At 41.4% G+C, this 25,131-nt stretch overlaps 1 protein-coding gene across 4 annotated transcripts in view; it reads right to left on the minus strand.

Annotated features, from left to right (window-relative positions):
- Window positions 1–25,131, minus strand: part of syt14a (synaptotagmin XIVa) — a 131,926-nt gene that overhangs the window by 19,308 nt on the left and 87,487 nt on the right. For all 4 annotated transcript variants that reach the window (XM_078404952.1, XM_078404951.1, XM_078404950.1 and 1 more), the window contains 2 exons: window positions 23,821–24,098; window positions 18,093–18,542 (listed from right to left, as the gene is read on the minus strand). In XM_078404952.1, the coding sequence (XP_078261078.1) occupies window positions 18,093–18,542; window positions 23,821–24,098 (728 nt within the window). The remainder of the gene's footprint in view (window positions 1–18,092; window positions 18,543–23,820; window positions 24,099–25,131) is intronic.

The following is a 25,131-nucleotide window of genomic DNA, read 5'->3' on the forward strand; positions in this document are numbered from 1 at the left end:
TAAGCACATTTACTTTTAGCTTTCTGATAATTGCATGTTACACTATCTATTATGTGCACTCAATTCATATAAAAGTTGTAAATGGAAGCATGTGGAATTTTGCCAAAAATGCTCTTCAAATAGTGGTGCTTGCTTTGTTTAGATTTTCTCTAATTATTTACATTTTGTCTAAGTGCAGGTATAGTCAGATGTAAGGTTCAATTTTAAGCTTGAAAAATATAAAATACATTAAATAACAAGTTTTATCAATGCAATCAATTAACATTTATATTGTGCAGGGCAGTTGGTACAGATGCATGGGGGTCATTCTGTTACCTGGTTCAGGAAACATACTGCATTCTTCCTAAACTCTTTGTCTTTGGCTTTAGATACAATTAATAGCAATGTATCAACTACACTGAGGAGATTTTGTAAATTTATTCCACAGCTTCAAGTGATGCTGTATTGACTGGTATTGAAACAAAGCCAACAGCTACTGGTTTTGTTCTTTTTATGAGGCAACAATGATATTCAGTCCCATCTTATCATTTCATAAAATTAAATGCTAGGTGAATGTAGCACCATGGTATAAGTAGACATGTATCTTCATTATCATTAATAGACATGGCACAAAAGAGCATTTGTCTTCCAGTAATACAGGATGCTTCACCGAATGATTTGCCCTGTCGTTCTGGCCAACTAAATGCATTTGTCGGACATTGGTGGAGCCTTTATAATCATGCAGAATTGCAATGAAGAGTTTCATGGTAAAAAAGCTCACATTGAGTGTAAACGATGGCTTTACAGTATCTCCTAACAGATAATGCAAATTATTAGTGTCTTATTTACAAAACAATAGAAAACAGAACAAGGAAAACAAATAAAGGTCCTTTTTGATACTACTTTAAAATATAGAATTGATACACCTGGAAATTGTAGTCCAAGGAACTGCATTTGCTAGTTGACCAAAAAGGACACAAAGTGCTGGAGTAACTCAGTGGATCAGGCAGCATCTCTGGAGAACATGGATAGGCAATGTATTAGATAAACAATCACTCCCCCTCCTTCTTATCTCAGCCCCATCAAAATGTGCACCCATTTCCCCTTCCCTCTGACCCCTTCTACCTATATTCCTTCTGGCTTCACATTTCATGCATTGTCTTTCCTTATCTCACACTTTTTGTCTTTTGTCTAGCCTTTGTCCAACCATCTGCCTGCCAACAGTGTCCACCTTTCACTTGCCAGGCTGTGTTCTGCCCCACCTCTCTGCCAGATTTCTCCCTCTACCACAATCAATCTGAAGAAAAGTCCTGACTGAAACGTCGCCGATTCATGCTCTCCAGAGATGCGGCCTGACCCACTGAGTTACTCCAGCACTTTGTGTCTTTTTAAGCCTGGAAATTGGTGTGCACCATCAAATAAGTATGTTATAGCCACTGAAAATCTGTTCAGGTGGATGTTGAAGCTTGGATGACAGATATTCAGCAGTTGAGGCCACTGGTTGAGTACTAGGGTGAATTGAATTGAATTGAATTGAATTGAAAGATACAGCATTGAAACATGCTCTGAGGCCCACTGAGTCCGCATTGATCATTGATCACCTGTTCACACTACAGATGCTCCTCGACTTACGATACTTCAACTTACGATATTTCGACTTTACGATGGTGCAAAAGTGATACCCATTCAGTAGAAACCGTACTTCAAATCTTGACTTTTGATCTTTTCCCGGGCTAGCGATATGCGGTATGATACCCTCTTGTGATGCTGGGCAACAGCAGCGAGCCGCAGCTCCCAGTGAGCCATGCGATCAAGATTCAAGATATCTTTATTTGTCATCCAAAAAACAATTTTTTGGGACGAAATTTAGTCACCCACAGTCCACAATAAAAGCAATAAAATAAGCAAATTACACCTCAGCCAACACACACAAAAACGAAACATCCATCACAGTGAGTTTCCTCCAGTCCCCTCCTCACTGTGATGGAAGGCCAGAATGTCTTTTCCCTTCCCCTGCTGTCCTCTCCCGCGGTCAGGCTGGTGTCGTTGCCACGTTCCAGGCCGCGCCGGACGGTGAAAGGTCCGTGGCGGGCTGACCCAAGCCCCACGATCCGGGGCAGGCGAACACGCTGTCGCTTGCCGCTGTTGCTGCACGTCGGGGCGGTCGTGGGGGCACGAGTGTAAACGTCGGGGCGGTCGTCGGGGCACGAGTGTATACAACCGTGAAAAGAACAAACTGTAGTCAAAACTCGATATTTTCCTGAAGAATACTATGCCTGCTAAACAATTAACAAGTGTCGATGCCCCAGTGCCTGCTCCCACCATTCTCGAGCCTCATCAGAAGAGAGAGAAATTCATGACCCTGTCGCTGTAGCATCCCCATCATCCTCATCATCCAGCAATTAATTTTAATTCAATGCTTTCACTTTCAGTATAGTACTGCATTCAATAAATTACATGAGATATTCAAGACTTTATTATAAAATAAGCTTTGCATTACATGATTTTGCACAACAGTAGGCTATTGTAAGTGTTCTGAGCATGTTTAAGTTAGGCTAGGCTAGGCTATGATGTTTGGTAGGTTCGGTAGCTACGATGTTCGGTAGGTTAGGTGGCTATGATGTTTGGTAGGTTAGGTGTATTAAATGCATTTTCGACTTACGATATTTTCGATTTACGATGGGTTTATCAGAATGTGAGTCGAGGAGCACCTGCAGTTCTATGTTATCCCACTTTCTTATCCGCTCCTCACACACTAGGAACAATTTACAGAGGATAATTAATCAACAAACCTTTGGGATGTGGGAGAAAACCCTTGCGATGACAGGGAGAACATGCAAATCCCAAGCAGACAGCACCCGAAATCAGGATCAAACACAGGTTTCTGGTGGTTTGAGACAGCAGCTCATCGGTGGGGTTGAGACAAAGCTTAGCAAGTGATAGGTGGTGGATGGATGGAAATTCTTGTGGGGGATGGAAGTTGAAGCTGGACAACAGGGGTGTTGCCTAATCTGGAGTTGGGCCATGTGCAGATCAGGAAGAGAGTTGGCCAGGAACTAATCCTCACAGATTGCACAGAGATTGCCTATCTGGGCGGCACAATAGCACAGCAGTAGTGCAGCGCCAGAGACCAGGGTTCTATCCTGACTATGGGTGCTGTCTGTTTGGTGTTTCTGCGTTCTCACTGTGACCATGTGGGTTTTCTCCAGGTGCTCCAGTTTCCTCCCACATTCCAAAGACGTACAGGTTTGTAAGTTAATTGATCTCCGTAAATTGTTTCTAGTGTATAGGATAGAACTAATGTACGGGTGATCGTTGGTTAGTGCAAACGCGATGGGCCGAAGGGCCTGTTTCCACACTGTATCTCTAACTAAACTAAACTATTCAGAGGTCAGGAACAGACCCAATTGGTGGACAAAGAGTGAGATAACTGAGTGGTGGTTTGGAGCCATTTACAAGTTGGAAGAGGTGTGTGTGTCTGTGTGTGTGTGCCGGTGTGTGTGTCTGTGCACGAGTGTGTGTGTGCAAGCGCGCATTTGTGTGTGTGCGTGTGCGAATGGGTCAACGGGGGGTGATGGCAGAGGAACAGTTAAGTGATTTAGTAAGTAATTGGGTTTACCCAAATGGAGCAGACCCAGTCAAAAGTAAAATAATTAAAACGTCAATTCTAGGCAATACCAGTCCTCGTGCTCCAAAGATCTGATAGCATCTATTACTCTGCTGAAGATACAATACAATACAATATATCTTTATTGTCATTGTACAGGGGTACAACGAGATTGGGAATGCGCCTCCCATACGATGCAATAAATTAATTAGCTAGTCAGTATTAATTTAAACAACCCAATGAAACAAATTAGAAAAGTTTTAAAACAGAATAAAGTGCAAGTAGATCTGTGCCGGTTCGCTGTACGATGTGACCATCCGGCTCAGCAGGACCAGTTCATAGCAGCTATGGCCCTGAGGATAAAGCTGTTCCTGAGTCTGGAGGTGCGGGTGTAGAAGGCCTTGTATCGTCTGCCCGATGGTAGAAGTTCGAACGGACTGTTGCAGGGGTGTGAAGAGTCTTTGTGGATGCTGGTGGCTTTTCTGAGGCATCGTGTGTTGTAGATCCCCTCCAAGGCTGGTAGCTGTGTTCCGGTGGTCCTCTGAGCTCTATGGACTACCCATTGAAGAGCTTTCCTCTCTGCCTCCGTGCAGCTGAGGTACCACAAAGGGATGCCATGTGTTAGGATGCTCTCTATGGTGCAGCGGTAGAAGGTCGTCAGCAGCTGTTGGGGTAGACCAGACTTTTTCAGTGTTCTTAGGTAGAACAGTCGTTGCTGTGCCTTCTTGACCAGCACAGCAGTGTTATTGGACCATGTGAGGTCCTCCGAAATGTGAGTGCCCAGAAACTTGAAGCTGGACACTCTCTCCACACTGTCCCCGTTGATAAAGATCGGGGCGTATTCCCCGTTGTGTGACCTACGGAAGTTGATGATCAGCTCCTTGGTCTTTGTGGTATTCAGGGACAGGTTGTTATCAGAGCACCAGTCTGCCAGGTTCTGCACCTCCGCTCTGTATTTTGTTTCATCACTGTTGGTGATCAGCCCGATCACCGTTGTGTCGTCTGCAAACTTGACAATGGTAAACTTGAGTTCAAGTTTACTATAAACATTGTCTGAAAGCAGTGAACATAAAACATGAAAACACAGATCTTCGTGTTAACCACAAAGCCAAATTAAACTACTCCCGTCTGTCTATACAGGTCTGTATCCCTCCATTCCCTGCCTGTTCATGTGCCTGTCTAAATCCCTATTAATTGTTACTACTGTATCTTCCAGCACTGGTTTCTATAACATTGAAAAACTATTTGGATAGGTACCTGGAGAGGAAAGGTTTAGAAGGATATGGGTCAAACCATGTACCTTAGATAGGCATCTTGGTTGGCAAGGACAAGTTGGACCAATTTACTGTGCTGTATAAGTCTATGGCTCTATGACCTTTCCTGGCCGTGTATTCCACTTCTCCATGGATTGTCACCTTGTCGTGGTGGAGAAGCTTGTGTGGTCCTGAGATCCTGAGAGCGATGCTGTCTGGAGCTTTGCTCCTAGTAGGGTCACCCATGGCGGTGAGGTCGAGGGGGAGGTCCCTGGTAAAGAGCAATCCAACCAAGACCTCAACGGTGAAACTGGCGGAGGATGATGGCTGACTTTAGTGGAGCGTCACAACGGCTGGGAAGGCGGATGAAGGCTGCAGTGGGCAGGTGCTATAGACGGGAAGGTAGACGCTCCCACCCCCACGAGTCTCGGGCAGATGAGGCTCATTAGCCTGGGAAGGCAGTCCATCTAGGAGAGGGAAAACTCTGATCTAAAACCTCCACTGCCTTGCGGCCATATCCAGTCATGGAAAAGCTCCAGGAGTAAAGAAAAATCCGGAGTCCCTAAGGCAGTTCATCGTTGTCTACAACCTTGTTCTGGTAGCTCCTGCGACAGCACTGGTGCCAAACTGTAACAGCTCTGCTGTTCCTTTGGATCGATCAGCGACGTGAAGAGGGGGGACGTGCTGCATGGGCACCAGCCTGTCCATCATATGACATCGCCCAGGCTTGCATCCAAGCTCTTGTAATAGTTAACACTCTCTAATCCAGGAAACATTCTAACAGGCCTCTACATCTTTCCTGTAATGCAGCAACCAGAACTGCACATGCTGCAGTACTGGTGATGGAGTACATTTTTATTCATTCATTTATTTCTAATTTTCTCAGCAGAGATTTTCCCGTCAATTATATAAGATATCTTTTCCAGAATCCACACTCTTCACAGTTTGGCATATCTCAATGTTTGCAACCCAACCATCTGTAAATCTGTGACTTTTATTTGAAAACAGGGAAAATGATTCTTACGTTGTAATTTAGGATTTGGAAATTTTAGACTGAACTGTTGACCTTTGTCCCTATTTCAAGTAGTATTTAAAATGAAGTCAATTTTTTCAGAAGTCATCTATGAACCGATCAACATGTTTTGTCGTAAGGTCATAAGTGATAGGAGTAGAATTAGGCCATTCGGCCCATCAAATCTACTCCACCTTTCAATCATGGCTGAGCTATCTCTCACTCCTAACCCCATTCTCCTGCCTTCCCCCCATAACCGCTGACACCTGTACTAATCAAAAATCTATCTATCTCTATCTTAAAAATATCCACTGATGAATATTGTGTATTCATCCATTTATATTAGGAAGTAAAAATGGCTTCTCTATCTCACTCACCGCTGCAACATTTCCAGTTTACCTAGCATAGCTGCTGCACCAATAATATCTAAAAAAAATAATTCAAGAAAAAGAAATAAGCTAAAAGAATATCTGGATAAATTTATATATGTCTTACATATACTCAGTGTCTGTGCTTATAACAGATATCACCCTGTATTACTGCTACCATTGTTATTCAAAGGCAAGAGGGGATATTGGATGAGCACAATAAATAGTACAAAATAGAATGATAAGTTATGAACACATTAAATTATACAACTGGGTCAAAGGGCCACTTGCCCAACTCCTGCCATTTTTCTACGTTTCTGAATAAACCATCAGGTTTAAATATCCAATTCACAAATTAGATCATTATCCTTCATTTCTCTCATCTTTCAATTTGCATCTCCAAGTCATCAGTCTGAAGAAGGGTCTCCCTGAAGACGTCTCCCTGAAACGTCATCCATTCCTTCTCCCCTGAGATGCTGCCTGACCCACTGAGTTACTCCAGCATTTGTGTCTGCCTTCCAAAGTAGAAAATATCACTTCAGATTTGTTTGTTTTTATCACCCAGTTCCAATTATTTTATTTCGATGATGCTAATGACAGTTCCCTTCCTCCACCTACATGCCAGTTTTCTTTTACATTCTTTTTTAAATTGAAATTGAGTCCCAGAGCACTCAAAAATTTGCCACTATGCGATCCAATTTCAGGACATTGATTCCTCGTCAGTAACTATAAATTGAAGGAAATATTATTTTTCTCATCTTTCCAAATGTTAAAATATTTGAATAAAATATATTAGCCTCCTCTGATTTTTATCTTTAAGAATTATTTGCAAATAATTATAATTGAACAGTAAATGCCAGTAGGGAATACTTGAAGTGTTGCTTGAACCATATGTTCAATTCTCAAAATATTTATTTCCATGCATTAAGTCCCGGTTTGAAAATTTTCTCAATGCCACACTTTATAGAAGGTTTTTATCTAAAATTAGAATTCCAGTTCTTCGAATGCTTCAACGTCGGTTATGGCGCAGACTATTTTCTAAATGGGGTGAGAATCCTGAAATTGGAGGTGCAAAGGGACTTGGGAGTGCTGGTACAGGATTCCTAAAAAGTTAATCTGCAAGTTGAATCGGTAGTAAAGAAACCAAACTCAATGCTAGCATTTATTTCAAGAGGGCTTGTATACAAAACAGGGATGTAATGTTGAGGCTCTATAAGGCGCTGGTAAGGCCGCATTTGGAATAGTGTGAGTAATTTTGGGCACCATATCTGAGGAAGGATGTGCTGGCTCTGGAGCAGGTCCAGGGGAGGTTTACAAGAATGGTCCCAAGAATGAGCAGGTTAACCTATGATGAGCGTTTGTCGGCACTCGGCCTGTACTCGCTGGAGTTTAGAAGAATGGGGGGGACCTCATTAAAACCCACAGAATAGTGAACGGCTTGGATAGAGTGGATGTGATGTTTCCATTAGTGGGACTCTGGAACTAGAGGTCATAGCCTTAGAATTAAGGGACGTTTTTTTCAGGAAGGAGATGAGAAATTTATTTAGTCAGAGGGTGGTGAACCTGTGGAATTATTTGCCACAAGACTGTAGAGGCCAAGTCAGTGGATATTTTTAAAGCAGAGATAGATAGATTCTTGATTAGTACAGGTGTCAGAGGTTATGGGGTGAAGGCATGAGAATGGGGTTAGGAGGGAGAGATAGATCAGCCAAGATTGAATAGCGGAGTAGACTTGATAGGCTGAATGGCCTAATTCTACTATTCCTTATAACCTTATGACGTCAATTATGTGGATTTTTCTCAAATACAAATATAATAAATTAAACAATCTTGCCTGGAAATGTATGTTGTACTATTTGCCATACTTGTTAGCAAAAACTAAAACTAAAAGTTCACTCTATTATACACTGTAATGTAAATTAATAGCTTATAATGGCTATATGATTATATTGTTTCATTCATTTTTGCAGCACAATATTTCTCCTTGAAATGTTATTTTTCTATTTACACTTTATTGTCGAGCACATGGATTGGTATGAAATGTTAAGCTTTTTCTAAGATCATATTTTAAGGTGTACAAGAAACACAGAACATAACCACACAATTGGGAAAAGCTAATGGCTCATCTACTAAAGCTGCCGCCTCTCAGCACCAGAGACCAGGATTTAATCCTGACATTGGGTGCAGTTTGCGTAGAGTTTGCATGTTCTCCCTGTGATCACATGGGTTTCTTCTACATGCTCTGGTTTCCTTGCACATCCCAAAGGCATGCAGATTTATAGGTTAGTAGTCACTGTAAACTGTGTGTAGTGTGTAGACAAGTTGTGGATTTTGGAGGTAGTTGATGAGAATGGGGTAAATAAAAAAATTGGAGTCAATTAGAGGTAGCTTAAATAGGTGCTTCAGATCAGCACGGACTCGATCAACTGAAAGCCCTGTTTTTGTACTGTATCTCTCTATGTCTCTAGAACTACAATAGAAGGAAAATGAAATATTACCCTATATTGTAGTTGATAAGAACGGGAGAAATCATGGGGTCATGATAAATGCCGGTTAGATGGCGGAGACGGGGGAGACACAAGTTGGAGATCAAATAGTGATGGGGAGGATTGTGGGTGTAAAGGTGTCCAACGATATATGCAAGTACCTTCAGAGCAGGGCTCCCAGATCGTCATAGGGTTGTGAATACTGTGTTGGTAACAGCTGGGTACTTCCAGCACTGTTATTCAAATTCCCAAACAATGCAATAAAAGGAATGGTGTCCAGTGGGCAACATGGTGGCTCAGCTGATACCGGATCATAGTGCCAGAGACCTGGATTCAATCTTGAGCATGCATGCTGTCTGTGCGGAGTTTGCACATTCTCCCTGTGATCACGTGGGTTTCCTAAAGTCATGCAGGTCGGTAGAATGTAGGGAGTGGATGAGAAAGTGGGATAATGTGGAACTAGTGTCAACGGGTGATCGACAATCGGCATGGTCTTTAAGGGACAAAGGGCTGTTTCCATGCTGTATCTTTAAACCAAACGTTGAATATTATCGCTGTATGCTTGAGGAGCTTACTTCAGAACGAAACCAGGCAGGCAAAGGGGGAGCACGAGATACATCTGGCAGATAAGTTTAAGGATAATCGAAAGAGAATTTTATGTATACTAGACCAGGTGGACTCGTTGGGCCCATTCCTCATAGGGTTTCCATTGTGACTTGGGAAAATCGCGTTTCTTCTTTAAAATAAATTGCTTTTTTTTAAAAGTTAAATAAATCTCAATAAAATAAATCTGCTATGTAAAATAAAGAGGCCATGATGGATCTGAGGTCGTTTCCAAAAATGGGCGGCCGGGCAGTGAGTATCACCCGGGGTCGTGGGCGGGCGAGGGGGAACAGCGTGCACAGCCCATCCCCTCTCAACATAAACGGGCCCCAACTGCGGAGGCATGGAGCAACAACCGCGTGCACAGCAACCCTAACGATCCTTGGACCCGTTGGCGGCGAAACCCCTGTGCCCCGTGCGTGCAGCGCTGATCGGCAGGAAGCGTCGGCGGCGACGGCGAACGGGAAGCTCTGCCCATTTTTTCCATCCAACTCGATGCCCAGTCCTCGTTGGATTCCCATTGTGACATGAGAAAATCGCATTTGTTCTTTGAAATAAATGCCGTTTTTTTCCTTAAAAATAAAATAAATCCTATCTGGAATGTTTTTGCTTTTTATGGGTAAAATTCTCGCTTCGAGATCCTCGAAACCGTGTAGGAAAGAAAACTGCAGATACTGGTTTAAATCGAAGGTAGACACAAAATGCTGGAGTAACTCAGCGGGTCAGGCAGCATCCCTGGAGAGAAGGAATGGGTGACGTTTCGGGTCGAGACAACTTCTTCAGACTGATGTCAGGGGAGGGGGCGGGGCAAAGATAGGATATAGTAGGAGACAGCTGCCTGCTGTCTCCTACTATATATATATATATATATATATATATATATATATATATATATATATATATATAGATTATGAGAAAAATTGGTAACTAGAGAGAGAATAGGGATCCTCAGAAATAAAGTGGTCATCTATGTGTGGAGCCGCATGAGATGGGCAAAGTCCTCAATTAATATTTCTCCACTATTTTTACCATGGAGAAAGACATAGAGAGTAGGGAACTTGGGAAAGTTAATGGTGATGTCTTGAGGACAGCCTGTATTGCTATCGAGGAGATGCTGGAAGTCCTAAAACATAGGAGCCTGAGGGGTGATCTTATAGAGCTGTATAAAGTCATGAAGTCAGACTTTTTCCCAGGAGAGGGAAATCAAGAACTAGAAGACACAGGTTTAAGGTGAGAGAAGAAAGATTCCATAGGAGCCCAAGGGGTAATTTTATCACACAGAGGGTGGTAAGCATATGGAATAAACTGCTCGAGGAACTAATCGAGGCAGGTACAAAAACAAAATTTAAAAGACATTTGGACATGTACATGGATAGGAAAGGTTTACAGGAATATGGGCCAAATGCAGGCACATGGGACTATGGGACTAGTTTAGATGGCATATCTTGATTGAAATAAATGAGTTGGGCCGAATGGCTTGTTTCCATGCTGTATGACTCAACACACATCTGGCCCTGCTTCTTTTAGTGGACCGTGTGATATATGTGGATTCTTCAGTGTTGATGATGCTATCAATCGTCCAAACCTGGACACTCTACCTCAGTAAGAAAAAGAACAGGGGTGAACTTATCACGTATAGAGGCAGTCAGCATTTGCTGGAAGAAACACTTCAAAGGCTTCCTCAAATATGACTGCCTTTGAAGTGCACACCCTTGACTCAATCCTATGGCAACTGATTCAGTCCAGTGCTGTTGCTATATCTGAATGGCAAGCAGCCAAAATGTACAAAAAAACAATAAGGCCTCAGGCATAGGTGGTTTCCCTCCTGAAGTTCTAGACTTTAGCAGTATGGGACTTCAGTCACAAATTCTCAACCTCATTGTTCACATTGGGGAAGAGGTAGATGCAACAGACCTTTGCTGGTTTCATTCCAGAATTAAAAATCACAGCAAACTCAGTGACCTAGAACCAGTTTCAGAATAAGAGGGAGGTAATTTTAGACCTAGATGAGAAGCAAGTATTTTTTATGAAAACTATGATGAATCTTTGGAATTCCCCACAGGTATCAATGAAAACAGATATCAATAGATTTTGGGATTTAAACGAATTTAAACAATGCAGAAAAATGGCATTGGAGTAGATCAGCCATGGGGTTAGGAGGGAGAGATAGATCAGCCATGATTGAATGGCGGAGTAGACTTGATGGGCCAAATGGCCTAATTCTACTCCTATTCTTTATGACATGATCTTGATGAACCGTGAGGCATACCGTGCCTAATCGTGTTTCTTGCTGTCGTGCTCTTGTTACCAATTGATTTATTTGAATTGAATATAAATGGAGGTGTGCGTTTAGGAATTACGCCAGAGCACATCTGATTAAACACAAATTTTATTATTCAGTGGTCATTTATGTGATAGATTGTAAAATAGCAAATTGAAATAACTTTATGACTCTCTGACTACTTTGTCAGAATAGTGCCCAGACCCAAACAGCTTCAGCTATCATGTCAGGAGTGGGAATGTTTACTTAAGTTTGCTCAATGTTCCAATCCATTTACAACCCCTCAGAAAATGAACTGCTCAAGACCTATATGCAACAAGATTTAGTAAAATATTTAGGCAGGTCCTAATAAGTGATCTGTTAAGTTATAACTAAGATACATGCCACAAATAATGATCTTCAGCAAGAGAGAGTCTAACTACTTACTTCAACAGCTTTACCAATGTTGAGTGCCCAATATCAAAATCACAATCATTCAGAAACTCAATTGGACTGCAAAAGCAGGTCAGAAACTGGATATTCTGCAGTGAGTCTCTCAATTCATGGATAGAAAATTGGTTGACAGACAGAAAGCAAAGAGTGGGGATAAATGGGTCTCTTTCAGAATGGCAGGCAGTGACTAGTGAGGTACCGCAAGGCTCGGTGCTGGGACCGCAGCTATTTACAATATACATTAATGACTTGGATGAAGGGATTAAAAGTAACATTAGCAAATTTGCAGATGATACAAAGCTGGGTGGTAGTGTGAGCTGTGAGGAAGATGCTATGAGGTTGCAGGGTGACTTGGACAGGTTGTGTGAGTGGGCGGATGCATGGCAGGTGCAGTTTAATGTGGATAAGTGTGAGGTTATCCACTTTGGTGGTAAGAATAAGAAGGCAGATTATTATCTGAATGGTGTCAAGTTAGGAAAAGGGGACGTACAACGAGATCTTGGTGTCCTCGTGCATCAGTCACTGAAAGGAAGCATGCAGGTACAGCAGGCAGTGAAGAAAGCCTTTGGAATGTTGGCCTGCATAACAAGAGGAGTTGAGTATAGGAGCAAAGAGGTCCTTCTGCAGTTGTATAGGGCCCTAGTGAGACCGCACCTGGAGTACAGTGTGCAGTTTTAGTCTCCAAATTTGAGGAAGGATATTCTTGCTATTGAGGGCGTGCAACGAAGGTTAACTAGGTTAATTCCCGGAATGGCGGGACTATCATATGTTGAAAGACTGGAGCGACTAGGCTTGTATATGTTGGAATTTAGAAGGATGAGAGGGGATCTTATCGAAACATATAAGATTATTAAGGGGTTGGACATGTTAGAGGCAAGAAACATGTTCCCAATGTTGGGGGAGTCCAGAACCAGGGGCCACAGTTTAAGGATAAGGGGTAGGCCATTTAGAACGGAGATAAGGAAAAACCTTTTCAGTCAGAGAGTTGTAAATCTGTGGAATTCACTGCCTCAGAAGGCAGTGGAGGCCAAGTCTCTGAATGCATTCAAGAGAGAACTAGATAGAGCTCTTAAGGATAGCAGAGTCAGGGGGTATGGGGAGAAGGCAGGAACGGGGTACTGATTGAGAATGATCAGCCATGATCACATTGAATGGTGGTGCTGGCTCGAAGGGCCGAATGGCCTACTCCTGCACCTATTGTCTATTGTCTAATTCCTCTAACTCCAAAGTTTTTCCACCTTCTGCAAGGTACAAGTCAGGAGTATGATAGAATATTTCTAACAGCTATTTCGAACAATTCTAACAGCTTCCTGGTTGAGGAACATCCATTCAATCTAACCCAGAAAACTAACACTAGCTTTTTAAAAGACGTCATGAAGCTGAATACCTGAAAACACTTTAATTTTTAGACAATGAAACTAAAAACCCAAAGTATTTGAATAAATGTAAGTACACCAAATGGCCATAGTCTCTTTATAACTTAGCATGTAAAATTTAGAACAGACATTTTGTAGGTATCTAAATACCTTGATGTGGGCAGATGCTATAGATGGGAAGGTAGATGCTCCCGCCCCCACGAGTCTCGGGCAGATGAGGCTTGTCAGCCTGGGAAGACAGTCCATCCAGGAGAGGGAAAACTCTGATCTAAAACCTCCACTGCCTCCAGTCATGGAAAAGGCTCTAGGAGTAAAACTCAAGAAAAATCCAGAGTCGGAGTCCCTAAGGCAGTTTGTCGTTGTCTACAACCTCACTCTGGCAGCTCCTGCGATGCCGCTGGTGTCAAACTGTAATGGTTCTGCTGTTCCTTTGGATCGATCAACGACGTGGAGAAGGGGGACGTGCTGCATGGGCAACAGCCTGTCCTTCATATGACATCGCCCAGGCTTGCATCCGACCACACATCGACGCAGCTCTAGCCGAGGTTTGGAGCAAGCAGCCAACAAGCAGGACACATCACCCATGACCGAGGGGGACCTTAAAATACCTTGGTGTAGTATCTGTTGGATCCATTTTGAGGACATTTTGTTTCTATAAATATTTGTTAAAATTAATTTATGTGTAAAAATGATTTATACGTGTTTCCATCATTTTCATAAATAAATAAAGTAAGTAAGTAAGAAGAATTAGGAGAGGAGGATAAATGGAAATTGAAAAACAAAAACAAAATTAAGGAATAAAGGATACGGAAAGTGTTATTAAAAATAAGTAAGGAACAGGAAATAAAAGAGGAAGGAGAAAAGGAGATAGGAGTGAAAAGATATATATTTCTAAGGTCCCCTGTCACCCGCTAGTCACTGTAGCTCTATTTTAACATGTTCAAGCTTCGCTACAGCAGCACCTGTGTAAGTGCCTGAGGGATAATGAAACAATATAAAACAAATCAGCATTAGACCTCTTTCATGAATGCTTGTGAGTAACACAAAAATACCTCCGCAATTAAATTGACAGGTAGATTGCATTCTGTGCTATTTTTGAATTGCCTGCTTGCGAGATATATTATGTTTCTTTGGAGCCACTAATCTATTGTTTTTGTTTTGCTTTGCACATATGCAGATATCCAGCAGCCATGAACATTATCAGCACTACTGGATGCAGCAATGCTTTTGTAAATTGAAAGGCAAAAAACTACCACTGATAGAAAACTAGAATTAAAACATAAAAACCAAAGGCGATATGCAGCAGATAAAGCAGAATTAGCATTGGTCAGAATTCATGTTTCAGTTTAATATCTATTCTGATGAAAATTTATTAACCTGAAAAATCAATACTATTTCTTGCTTGCTCCATAGGTGCTGCCTGGCTTGCTGAGTATCTCCAGCTTTTTCTGCTTTTTTAACATTTTTTAAAAGTCAGTTCTGCAAAATCTATAGTATTTTTGACAAACTTACCACTGAGTATATGAAACAATGAACGACCAGTTCATAATCGATGGACTAGTTTGCATGGTTCCCAGTATGGATAGTGGACTGGTCCAGTCCCCAAATCCAAGTAGCTTTCCATAGCCATCCAGCCCCTTAAAACTATTTGATAAAATTAGCAATAGACAGTTTCTCTGAGGAAAATCCTTAGAGTCGAGCAGTGGAAGGTAAACTCCTATAGCTTTCTCAACACATATATCCGGAAATCTGTGTAGGAAAGAACTGCAGATCCTGGTTTAAGTCGAAGGTAGGCACAAAATGCTGGAGTAACTCAGCGGGACAGGCAGCATTTCTGGGGAGAAGGAATGGATGACATTTCAGGTCGAGAAGGAGGGTCTGAAGAAGGGTCTCGACCTGAAAAGTCACCCATTCCTTCTCTCCAGAGATGCTGCCTGTCCCACTGAGTTACTCCAGCATTTTGTGTCCATCAGGAAATCTGCCTGCTGAACATGCACCAGGTCACCATGCCAGAAATCTTGTGTGCCCACTGAGTTCAATTGCAAGAAACAGCTGCTTGATCCTATTTCCTTTTTTTGATTAAAATGAATTGATTTAGATGTATTTTATTATACTTTAATTGTTTTCCTGGTGTTTTATTTCTTTTTTTAAAAGCTAATCAGGAATTAGAAAGAGGAAATTTATTGAAGTTAACATAACCAAAATACTGTAAGGACTAGTAGGACAGGAGAGTAAGGAAATATCAGATGGCAAAGAAAAGATGAATATTACAAAAGTCCTCACCAGAATCTTGCATGGATCCGTTGATTCGGTAACTTTATTTTTAATACTGGAAAAGTACTGATGACATTTAACAATATAAAAAATGTAAAAGAGGAAAATTAGCGAATCATAGACCCATCAGCCTAAATTTTTGTCAGAAATTTAGACTAGAATTGATAGAATGACTGAATGCCTCTAATGTGTTCAGTTGTTGAGAGAGAGCAAGCATGGGAATGTATAAAAGATAGACACAAAATGCAGGAGTAACTCCGCGGGTCAGGCAGCATCTCTGGAGAAAATAAATAGGTGATGTTTTGGTTCGGGACCCGCTGAGTTACTTCAGCATTTTGTGTCTATCATTCACATAAACCAGCATCTGTAGTTCCTTTTATTACATGGAAATGTAAAAGTTACACTGTGCCTAACATATGTGAATAAATATTTGAGATACTAAATTACGCCTGCCACTCATCGAGCATTCCTCCCACCTAGGCTGCAACTTCTTGAAATCTAACACAGTAATCATGATGGCAGAAAGGCGCAAAGGGTTAAATCTTTAAGTAATTACTCATCCATTGTTTATGGGCATTGCTTGCAAAGCTGGCATTTAATGTCTAAGCCAATTTTCTGAAATAATCTAGCAGCTTGTTAAACCATTTCAAAGGACAGTTAAGAGTCAACTCCATTGGTGCTGGAGAGTCATCTATTGCCCAAACTAAGTGAGGATGGCAACTTTGCTCCCTATAGCACATTAGTGAGCCAGATAGGTTTTTATAAGACTCTGAGACTAGATTTTTTAAATTCCAGATTTATTTAATTACTTGAATTTGAATTCCCCAATTATCATAATGGAACGGGGACTCCTATCTTCAGATCAATAGATTGATTGAAAGATATGGCATGGAAACAGGCCCTCTGCCCATTGAGTCAATGCCAACCATTGATCACCCATTCACACTATTCTGTTATCCCACCTTTTCATTCACTTCCTGCACGTCAGAAGCAATGTACAGAAGGCAATTAACCTACAAACCCGCACATCTTTGGGATGTACGAGGTAACAAGAACGCCCGAAGGAAATCCACGCAGTCACAGGGAGGACTTGCAACACACAGAATGCACCCGAGGTCGGAATTCAACCCAGATCTCTGTCACTGTGAGGCAGCAGCTCTACAAACTGCTCCACTGTGCCACCTTCTCAGTCCTCTGGTTTCTGGTCCAGTAACTTAATCATTATGCTATATTCCCATTAAGCATCCGACTTCTGTTTCTGTGTTCTGAAGTAATAAGCTTCAAAGAAATAAACCTCAAAATAAAGTACGGAATGTATTATGGTCAGCATGTGGGAGATAAGTAAAATGGAAAAATATAATAACAAACAATCCTGAATTATAAAATAAATAAACATTTTGTGACATAAGTGATTTCCTGCTTTAGTTCTTTAACCAGTAAGCTTAGGCCTTCTAATGACAAATCAGCCTTGGTTCATTTAATATTAGAACTCTTGCTACTTACGTTAATGTTGTATTATGGATAGGACATTAGATTTTTTGCACAAAAGCCTTACAAATGTAATAAAAAGGAACTGCAGATACTGGTTTATACCAAAGATAGACACAAAATGCTGGAGTAACTCAGCAGGTCAGGTAGTATCTCTGGAGAAAATGGATAAGTGACATTTCGGGTCAGGACCCTTCTAGAAGTTCCTGACCCAAAATGTCACCTATCCATTTTCTCCAGAGATGCTATGTGACCCACTGAATTACTCCAGCATTTTGTGTCTAAGATTAAAAGTTTTCTGGCCAGGTTTGGCTTTTGTGACTCAATTACAATGATGCATTTGGAAGTCCCCAAACATTTGCTTTTGGCAATTTCCACATGAGTTGTATAAGATTAGGTAAATGGAGTGTGTCTTTACAAGGAAAGACCATTTTTTAAAATATAGTTTCTCTCCTTATTTGGAAGTTCTGCTTTACTGGAAGTACAATTTTTTTTAAATCAAACTGTAAACATATTAATTGACATTAGAAACATAGAAAATAGGTGCAGGAATAGGCCATTCTGCCCTTCGAGCCTGCACCACCATTCAATATGATCATGGATGATCATCCAAAATCAGTACCTCTTCCCTGCTTTCTCCCCATATCCCTTGATTCCGTTCGCCCTAAGAGCTATATCTAACTCTCCCTTGAATATATCCAGTGAATTGGCCTCCACTGCCTTCTGTGGCAGAGAATTCCACTGATTCACAACTTTCTGGGTGAAAAACTTTTTCCTCATTTCAGTCCTAAATGGCCTATCCCTTATTCTTAAACTGTGATCCCTAGTTCTGGACATTATTCAGTTTCTGAGGTAGCCTTACCATTTGGATCACTTAACCATTCAAGCACACTACTACAACTATGATACCCAATCCAATTTTCAGTTACTTACAGTGAGACTGCCACATGGCTCCAAAACAATCGGAATTGACATCTTGCCTTGCAGATTTAGCTTGGTGAGATAAAATACCTTTTCACCGACAATCCTTTCTTTCTTCATGCGACGTATACTGTAGAGCCTAAATCGCACAGCATAATTACCAATCATCTCGGACTCAATCCGATTGAATTTAAAGTCTTCTGTGAAGACAGGGCATGACCCTCGCTGGACACTTGTTTTTGACCTTTGTTTCTTCGTGGGAAGAAGCACAAGATGCACTTGCCACGAGCTGTTGCCAGTTCGATTATATGTTGGAATGTCTGTAACAGCTGTTACTGTTACCAGTAGTTTCTGTGCTTGTGAATCATAATCAAAAATGACATCCAATGTGCCATACTTTGATACAGGTTCTGGATCATAAGCTTTTGGTAGCTGTGCAGAAGATCCTCTAGCTGACATGTCCTATGGAATATAAATAAAAGATTATATACAAATTACTTCAATTTACATAAATGCATAAACACTCAGAAGTGTAAATTTGGACAGTCTAGAAGCTGGGGTAATGACATAAGTATAGGTATATATGGTATAGTGTTACAGGTTTTGAATGGATTTGAGGAAAGAGTAAAGTAACATATAATATGTTTAAATTACATGAAACCTGCAAAGTTCCTTGTATTGCCAGATATGTTTTGTTTCTGCATTATCATTTACAGTTGTTAAAGGGCTTTATACAGTCTGCGTTATTAGGCCCTTCAAGACTTCCTAAGACTTCATGCCAATCATAATGAATAATTGTTTCTTGTGCTTTTAAATAAATTTATAACTAGATAATGCAATAACAGAGAAAATAACACACCGTGTTACTTATCAAAGAGCAGCCCTCTCCCCAGTCCCAACTGCCCCACCAAGTGATCTAGATAGCAGAATTTCATCTTGAGTTCTTCAATAATATTTTCTAATACTACTCAAATTTCCAGGAACCCGTGGCTTTCCAGTGTGATCTTGAGCTTCAAATGAAGGACCAATGAGTTAAACAGGGAAGTCATTCTCCTCCCCCCACCACCCACCAAGAGCCATGGCAGTTGGAATAATGCAATAATTCTAACATGTCTCATTCTTTCTGAATACATGCACTGACATGTAAAGATTTTCCTTTTCTGGTTGATGCACGGACTTAAGTATCACAAATGAAATCTGTGATAGTGTTAAGAATTATTCTGGACGATGTTTTGTCGCCTATCCTAATTTTAATCAATGGGTCAGGAGGTTGTGGATCAAATCGCAGAGGAGGTTGTTGACTCAAAGTTCAGGAGATTGGAGATGAAGTCAGAGGTATAGTCAGTAAAAAAGATTCTACCTTTATAGTTGTGTGTAGTTTATAGTGTCACAAATTATATCTGTGAGCTCACTTGTTTGCTATCCTCTATGCTCAAGAGATAAGAGAGCATCCATGCAAACCTGTATTCAGTAGTAAGCTGGACGCTGCAAAATATGGCACTTACCAAGTGTCATCCACTGAAATGATCTGGAGGCTCAGGGTTACAGCAACATTCAATTCTACTGGCAGACAAGTTCAGATACAAGTGCATGGTCTGATCCCTGCCTGTGGAAGATCTATGTTACAGCCAACAAGCAAAACTGAGAAAACCGCATGCTTCAGTTGGAAGTTAGATGTGATTCTTAGAGAATAGGCCCTCCTAGCCAGAGACCTTCTGGACATCATAAGCCTTTCGTTTTTTTCTCTAGTGGTTCCTAATATTGGATCTTATATGATGCTGAGGGGATTGAGATGCAGAAAGAATGCTTTCTTTGTACGATTCTGAGGGGATTGAGATGCCGATAGAATGCTTTCGTCTGCAGAATGAGGGGGCATAGTTTCAAAATAAGGGGTCATTGATTTACGAGGAAAAAACTTGTACTCAGAGGTTGTGCATCTCTGGAATTCTAAAATTCACAGTTGTGAACGCTGACTTAACAAAAATATTCATGACTGACATGGGTAGACTTTTCTAATATAAAGGAGTTAAGGGTTAGTGGGAATAGACAAAATAGTGGAGTTGAGACCAAGATCAGATTAGTCATAATCATTTTAAATGGCAAAATAGGCTTGAGGGCTGTTTGCTCTGTTCCTCATCCTATTTCTTATCTTTATGTTATTATTTGAGCATCCATTACACATAACAATTAGATTGTATCATGCATCAGCGCTCAGCAACAAAACTTAAAGCAACAATCTTTAGCCCCAGGGAATGCTACAAGCTCTCCTTCATGCTATTGAGGGCGTGCAGCGTAGGTTTACTGGGTTAATTCCTGAAATGGCGGGATTGTCATATGTTGAAAGACTGGAGCGGCTAGGCTTGTATACACTGGAATTTAGACGGATGAGAGGGGGTCTTATCGAAGCATATAAGATTATTAAGGGGTTGGACACGTTAGAGGCAGGAAACATGTTCCCAATGTTGGGGAGTCCAGAACCAGGGGCCATGGCCTACTCCTGCGCCTATTGTCTATTGTCTATTCCCCAGCGACAATCGATGATCCCTTTTAAATAGCGTAGGTGCAGTGTCCCTGATGATTTCCTTGTGTGGGGTTAACTGTATATTTTTCATTTAATTTCAGGGGAAAGCTGCTATTTGAGTACTGCATGTTGATTAAGTTACTCTCCTACATTACCCATGGGCTTCTCATGCACAAAGAGGCACCCAATTATGCATTTTTATCAGTTTAAGATCTTGATCATGTTTATGCTGGATGTTAATCACCTAGTCTATAATAAACATGCACTGTGTGTTGAATATCTTGCAATATCCTTCACTAATTTCCTACAGATTGCACACATCCTATTAAAAATACTGCAAATGGCTAAAATTAATTTTAAAAGAGTATTTAAAATAATTATCAGCTGTCTAAACAAAACTACCGTTATGGTTTAATCTGTTTAATTTATGTGTCTTTTTCATGGTTGCTTTCAGAGATTGAAGTTGTAGAAGTACAAAAAGCTGGTCAACAGTTTATAAAACTGCAGAAAGCTACTTAAAAGATTGCTAAGGAGAAACCATGAATGGAATTAACTCACAGTTAGATCAGTTTCCAAAACCAAAATGCTGGAGGAACGCCATGGGTCAAGCAGCATCCATAGAGGAAAATAATTTATCTGAAGGGCCTTAACTTGAAATGTTGACAATTCATTCCTACTCACACAGATGCTGATGGACCTGCTAAGCTCCTGCAGTTTGTCTTTGCTCCAGATTCCAGCAGCTGTAGTCTATTGTGTCTCCAATTAGATCAGTATTGATATAATTGTCTTTTAACCCATTTATGGTGAAATGATTTGAATAACTGATATTTTAAAAAGTTTGAATTATTATAAAGTAACATTTACTCATTTTCCTCATGTTTTCAGAAAATAGTTTCAGAACAATATCAGCTTTTTTTTAAACTTTCCATTCTCATCGTTAGTCTTAGATTATTGCTCATAACGACTTTTTAGTATGGGATTTCAAGTATGTGTTGATGTGGCAGAAATGTGGCAGAAGTATTTTTGAAAAATTCCAGTGCTCATTCTGTAATTTGATGTTATATGATGTGCTATATAATCTCATCCAGGAAAGTTATGTAGTTGAGTTTCCAATGTTTACATAATGTTGAACTGATTAGTTAAAAGAAAGGGCTGGATGATGTGGGATCAAATCTGGAACCAATAGAGTGACTTTTCTCTCATGCAGGTTGTTCAAAATTAGAATCAAATAGTAGTCAGAGTCAAAAAATACATCATCTGGAAGCTTGCAAATTCAAAGCAAGGGGCACATGTGTCCATACTTTGAAGTGCTGAATTCTGCCTCTCTACATATTTGCCTGTTTAAGGGTATACTCTGACCACACCAAAAATTAAATTCAACTAAGTGCTGAATGGCAACTATTGAATTATCACTGGCTGCCTTATATCAGTGAACATCAGTAGCTTACACATTCCTGCCAGAATATCACTGCTGGGCATCTGAAAGCGGAAGTGGCGGCGCCTAACGGCTGCGGCTCGCTAGCAGTCTGTTCGTCTTTTTTCCTTTTTTTTTGTTGTGTGTCGGTGTTGGGATGGTTTTTGTATTTTTTTTTGGTTGTGTATGTGTGGGGGGTGGTGGTGTGGGTGGGGGGTGGTGGTGTGGGTGGGGGGGTGGTGCTGTGGGTGGGGGGGTGGTGGAAACTTTTCTCTTCCTCACGGCGCGGGGTGCGGCTCGGCTGCGGGGCCTAACATCGCCCGGTGCGGCTCGGCCGCTGGACTTTACATCGCCCGGTGCGGCTTGGCCGCTGGACTTTACATCGCCCGGTGCGGCTTGGCCGCTGGACTTAACAGTGCCCGGTGCGGCTCGGCCGCGGGACTTTTCATCGCCCGGTGCGGCTTGGCCGCAGGACTTTACATCGCTGGTGCGGCTCGGCCGCTGGACTTAACAGTGCCCGGTGCAGCTCGGCTGCGGGGCCTAACATCGCCCGGTGCAGCTCGGCCGCAGGACTTTTCATTGCTGGTGCGGCTCGGCCGCGGGACTTAACATCGCCCGGTGCGGCTCGGCCACGGGACTTAGCTGCGCAAGGCTTGGTCGCGGGGCCTTTCATCGCCCGGCTCGGCCGCGAGACGTTTCAGCGCCCGGTGCGATTCGGCCGCGGGGACTTCCATCCCCTTGCAGGGACTGTGCGGGTCGGTCGGGGACGAGCTGTCTGTCCGTGGGCGTGGGGAAGAGAGTGGAAGTTTTGTTGCCTCCATCACAGTGAGGGGGTGTTTGGAGTCACTGTGATGGACGTTTGTGTTGGGGTTATGTGTCTTGTGTTCTTTTTTTTATGACTGCTATGTAGTTTCGTTCGGTACCTCGGTACCGAATGACAAATAAAGCTCTGTTATACTGAAGAGCTCTGGCCAAAGTAGGAAACAAAAGCACAAAGGAAGTCAGAGAATTTTTGAATGCTTACACTGCTGCAGAAAAATGCCTGAATTCACTGAGCAACCACCTCATGACATCACAGGTAATCAGAACTACCAGTAGAACCATCCACAAGGAATTATGGTAGGCAAAACTTGGGGGAGGAAGGGAGGTCACTATGGCATTAGGGTGACTGAGACAGTGGAGAAATGCGCAACCCAAACCACATTCGTACTTAAAATTGGCTGTTCAAGAACCAACATGATAAAATGGGCTTAGGCATACCTGTGAGCTGCAATTGGAAAAAGAGGCAGATGATGCTACAGTTCTGGATGCTGCCAAAGCCAACCAGTAAGATGGCCTTGGGGTGAAGAAGGCCATATGCAGGAATACAATCCATAAAAACTTTGTGGCCAAATAATATTTTTATATACTCCTTTACCTTTTCATCACATCACCCTCATTTAACACCACATTATCACTGGTTAATCAACCATAAAAATACTGACATGAAGTCTTCTCAGAGATACCTGTCTGTCTATTGCCTGCCCTTCTTAATAAAAAATAAACTGATTATTTTTAGGGATTTCTATAGAACCTTGCTTAATACTGAGTTTTGCACTTAAATGATGTATAATTAAATGAGATAAGAGTATAAATATATACACAGCAAGATATTACAGAGCTATATGATGTTGAGAAAATAGACATGTGCAGGCAGACTCTAATGAAGATTTTAAATGTTTTTGTAAATCATTGCAGCTCCTACTATTTGAATGATTGAAATGAAACAATTCCATAAGCCACATGTAAATGTTCATCCCTATTACCTCTGGACTGAGAATGGCGGTGCTGTCGCTGGGAACGTCCTCTTCATATCCTTTTTGATGGTAGCTCTCAGTCTCGTGGCCAACACTTCCCTCGCTAGGGCACTTACTGTATGAACATCGTGGACTGTTGCAATCTGCACTAGAATGAGACAGTTCACACTTGTCATCAAGTTCTGATGGAGTGTATGAGAGATGTGGTGATCCATTATCATCCTGATAAGGAGGAGGCTGAAGTTCATCAAGTGGGGGTGTCCTTCTTATCCTCTGAATACAGTGCTCTGATTAGAATAAACATTAAAAATTAATTGAAAGCAAATATTTCACATTATACTAAATAAAATTAATTATGAAATGGAATAACACTAACCATATGGCTAAATGCACCTTTTATTTTACAAGAATATTCCTTCTAAGCTAATATTTGAACAAACTTACAAATTTTAATTAATATTTACATGTTGCTTCATTTAAAAAAAAGATGGAATTGATAATGCACTATAAATTGAAGCTTTATTATACCAATAATTACATTGGCATTGCTGAGATGCAATGGCAAAGCAATCATGTTATGATAAAACTCTTGAAATTCATTGATCCTTGATAGAAATGCAATGTGCTGATGTTGGGTAACTCCTCTTCCCATTCGCATACTGACCTTTCTGTCCTGGGCCTCCTTCATTGTCGTAGTGAGGCCACATGCAAATTGGAGGAACAGCACCTCATATTTCGCTTGGGTAGCTTACAATGCAGCGATATGAACCTTGAATCGTCTAATTTAAAGTAATTTCTACTAATATTCCCCTCCATCCTCCCCCCTCCCCACCTCTGCCCCCCCCCACCCCCCCTCCTCCACCAAAAGTCGGTTAACCAGTTCTACAGTTTGCAACAATGTATCTTTAGACAACAATCTCCAGCCAACAATCATAGTATCAAGGAACCTTCTGCGGTCATCTATTTCCAGCCCCAAATTGTCCTGTTTTTTCTTGCTTCCAGTTCCCCTCCTCCCCCCACAATCAATCTGAAGAAGAGTCCAGACCCAAAACTTCACCGATCCATTTTCTTCAGTGATGCTGCCTGACCCACTGGGTAACACCAGCATTTTGTGTCTATCTGTGGGTGAGGAACAGGTTGCACACAAAAGTATTGTCATTCCAATGTTTCCCATGAAAACTCTTCATATTCAAGATAAATGTGCTCCTTGAGCCATCCTAATAATCCATCTTAATTTATCAAGTTTTTGCAAATGGTACTTGGTCACCTCTTTTTTTTTCTCACATATTAATTGTTGTTAACAGTTAATCACAATAGGTT

The sequence above is a fragment of the Rhinoraja longicauda genome, chromosome 9, assembly GCF_053455715.1.
Source record: "Rhinoraja longicauda isolate Sanriku21f chromosome 9, sRhiLon1.1, whole genome shotgun sequence".
Taxonomy (NCBI): domain Eukaryota; kingdom Metazoa; phylum Chordata; class Chondrichthyes; order Rajiformes; family Arhynchobatidae; genus Rhinoraja; species Rhinoraja longicauda.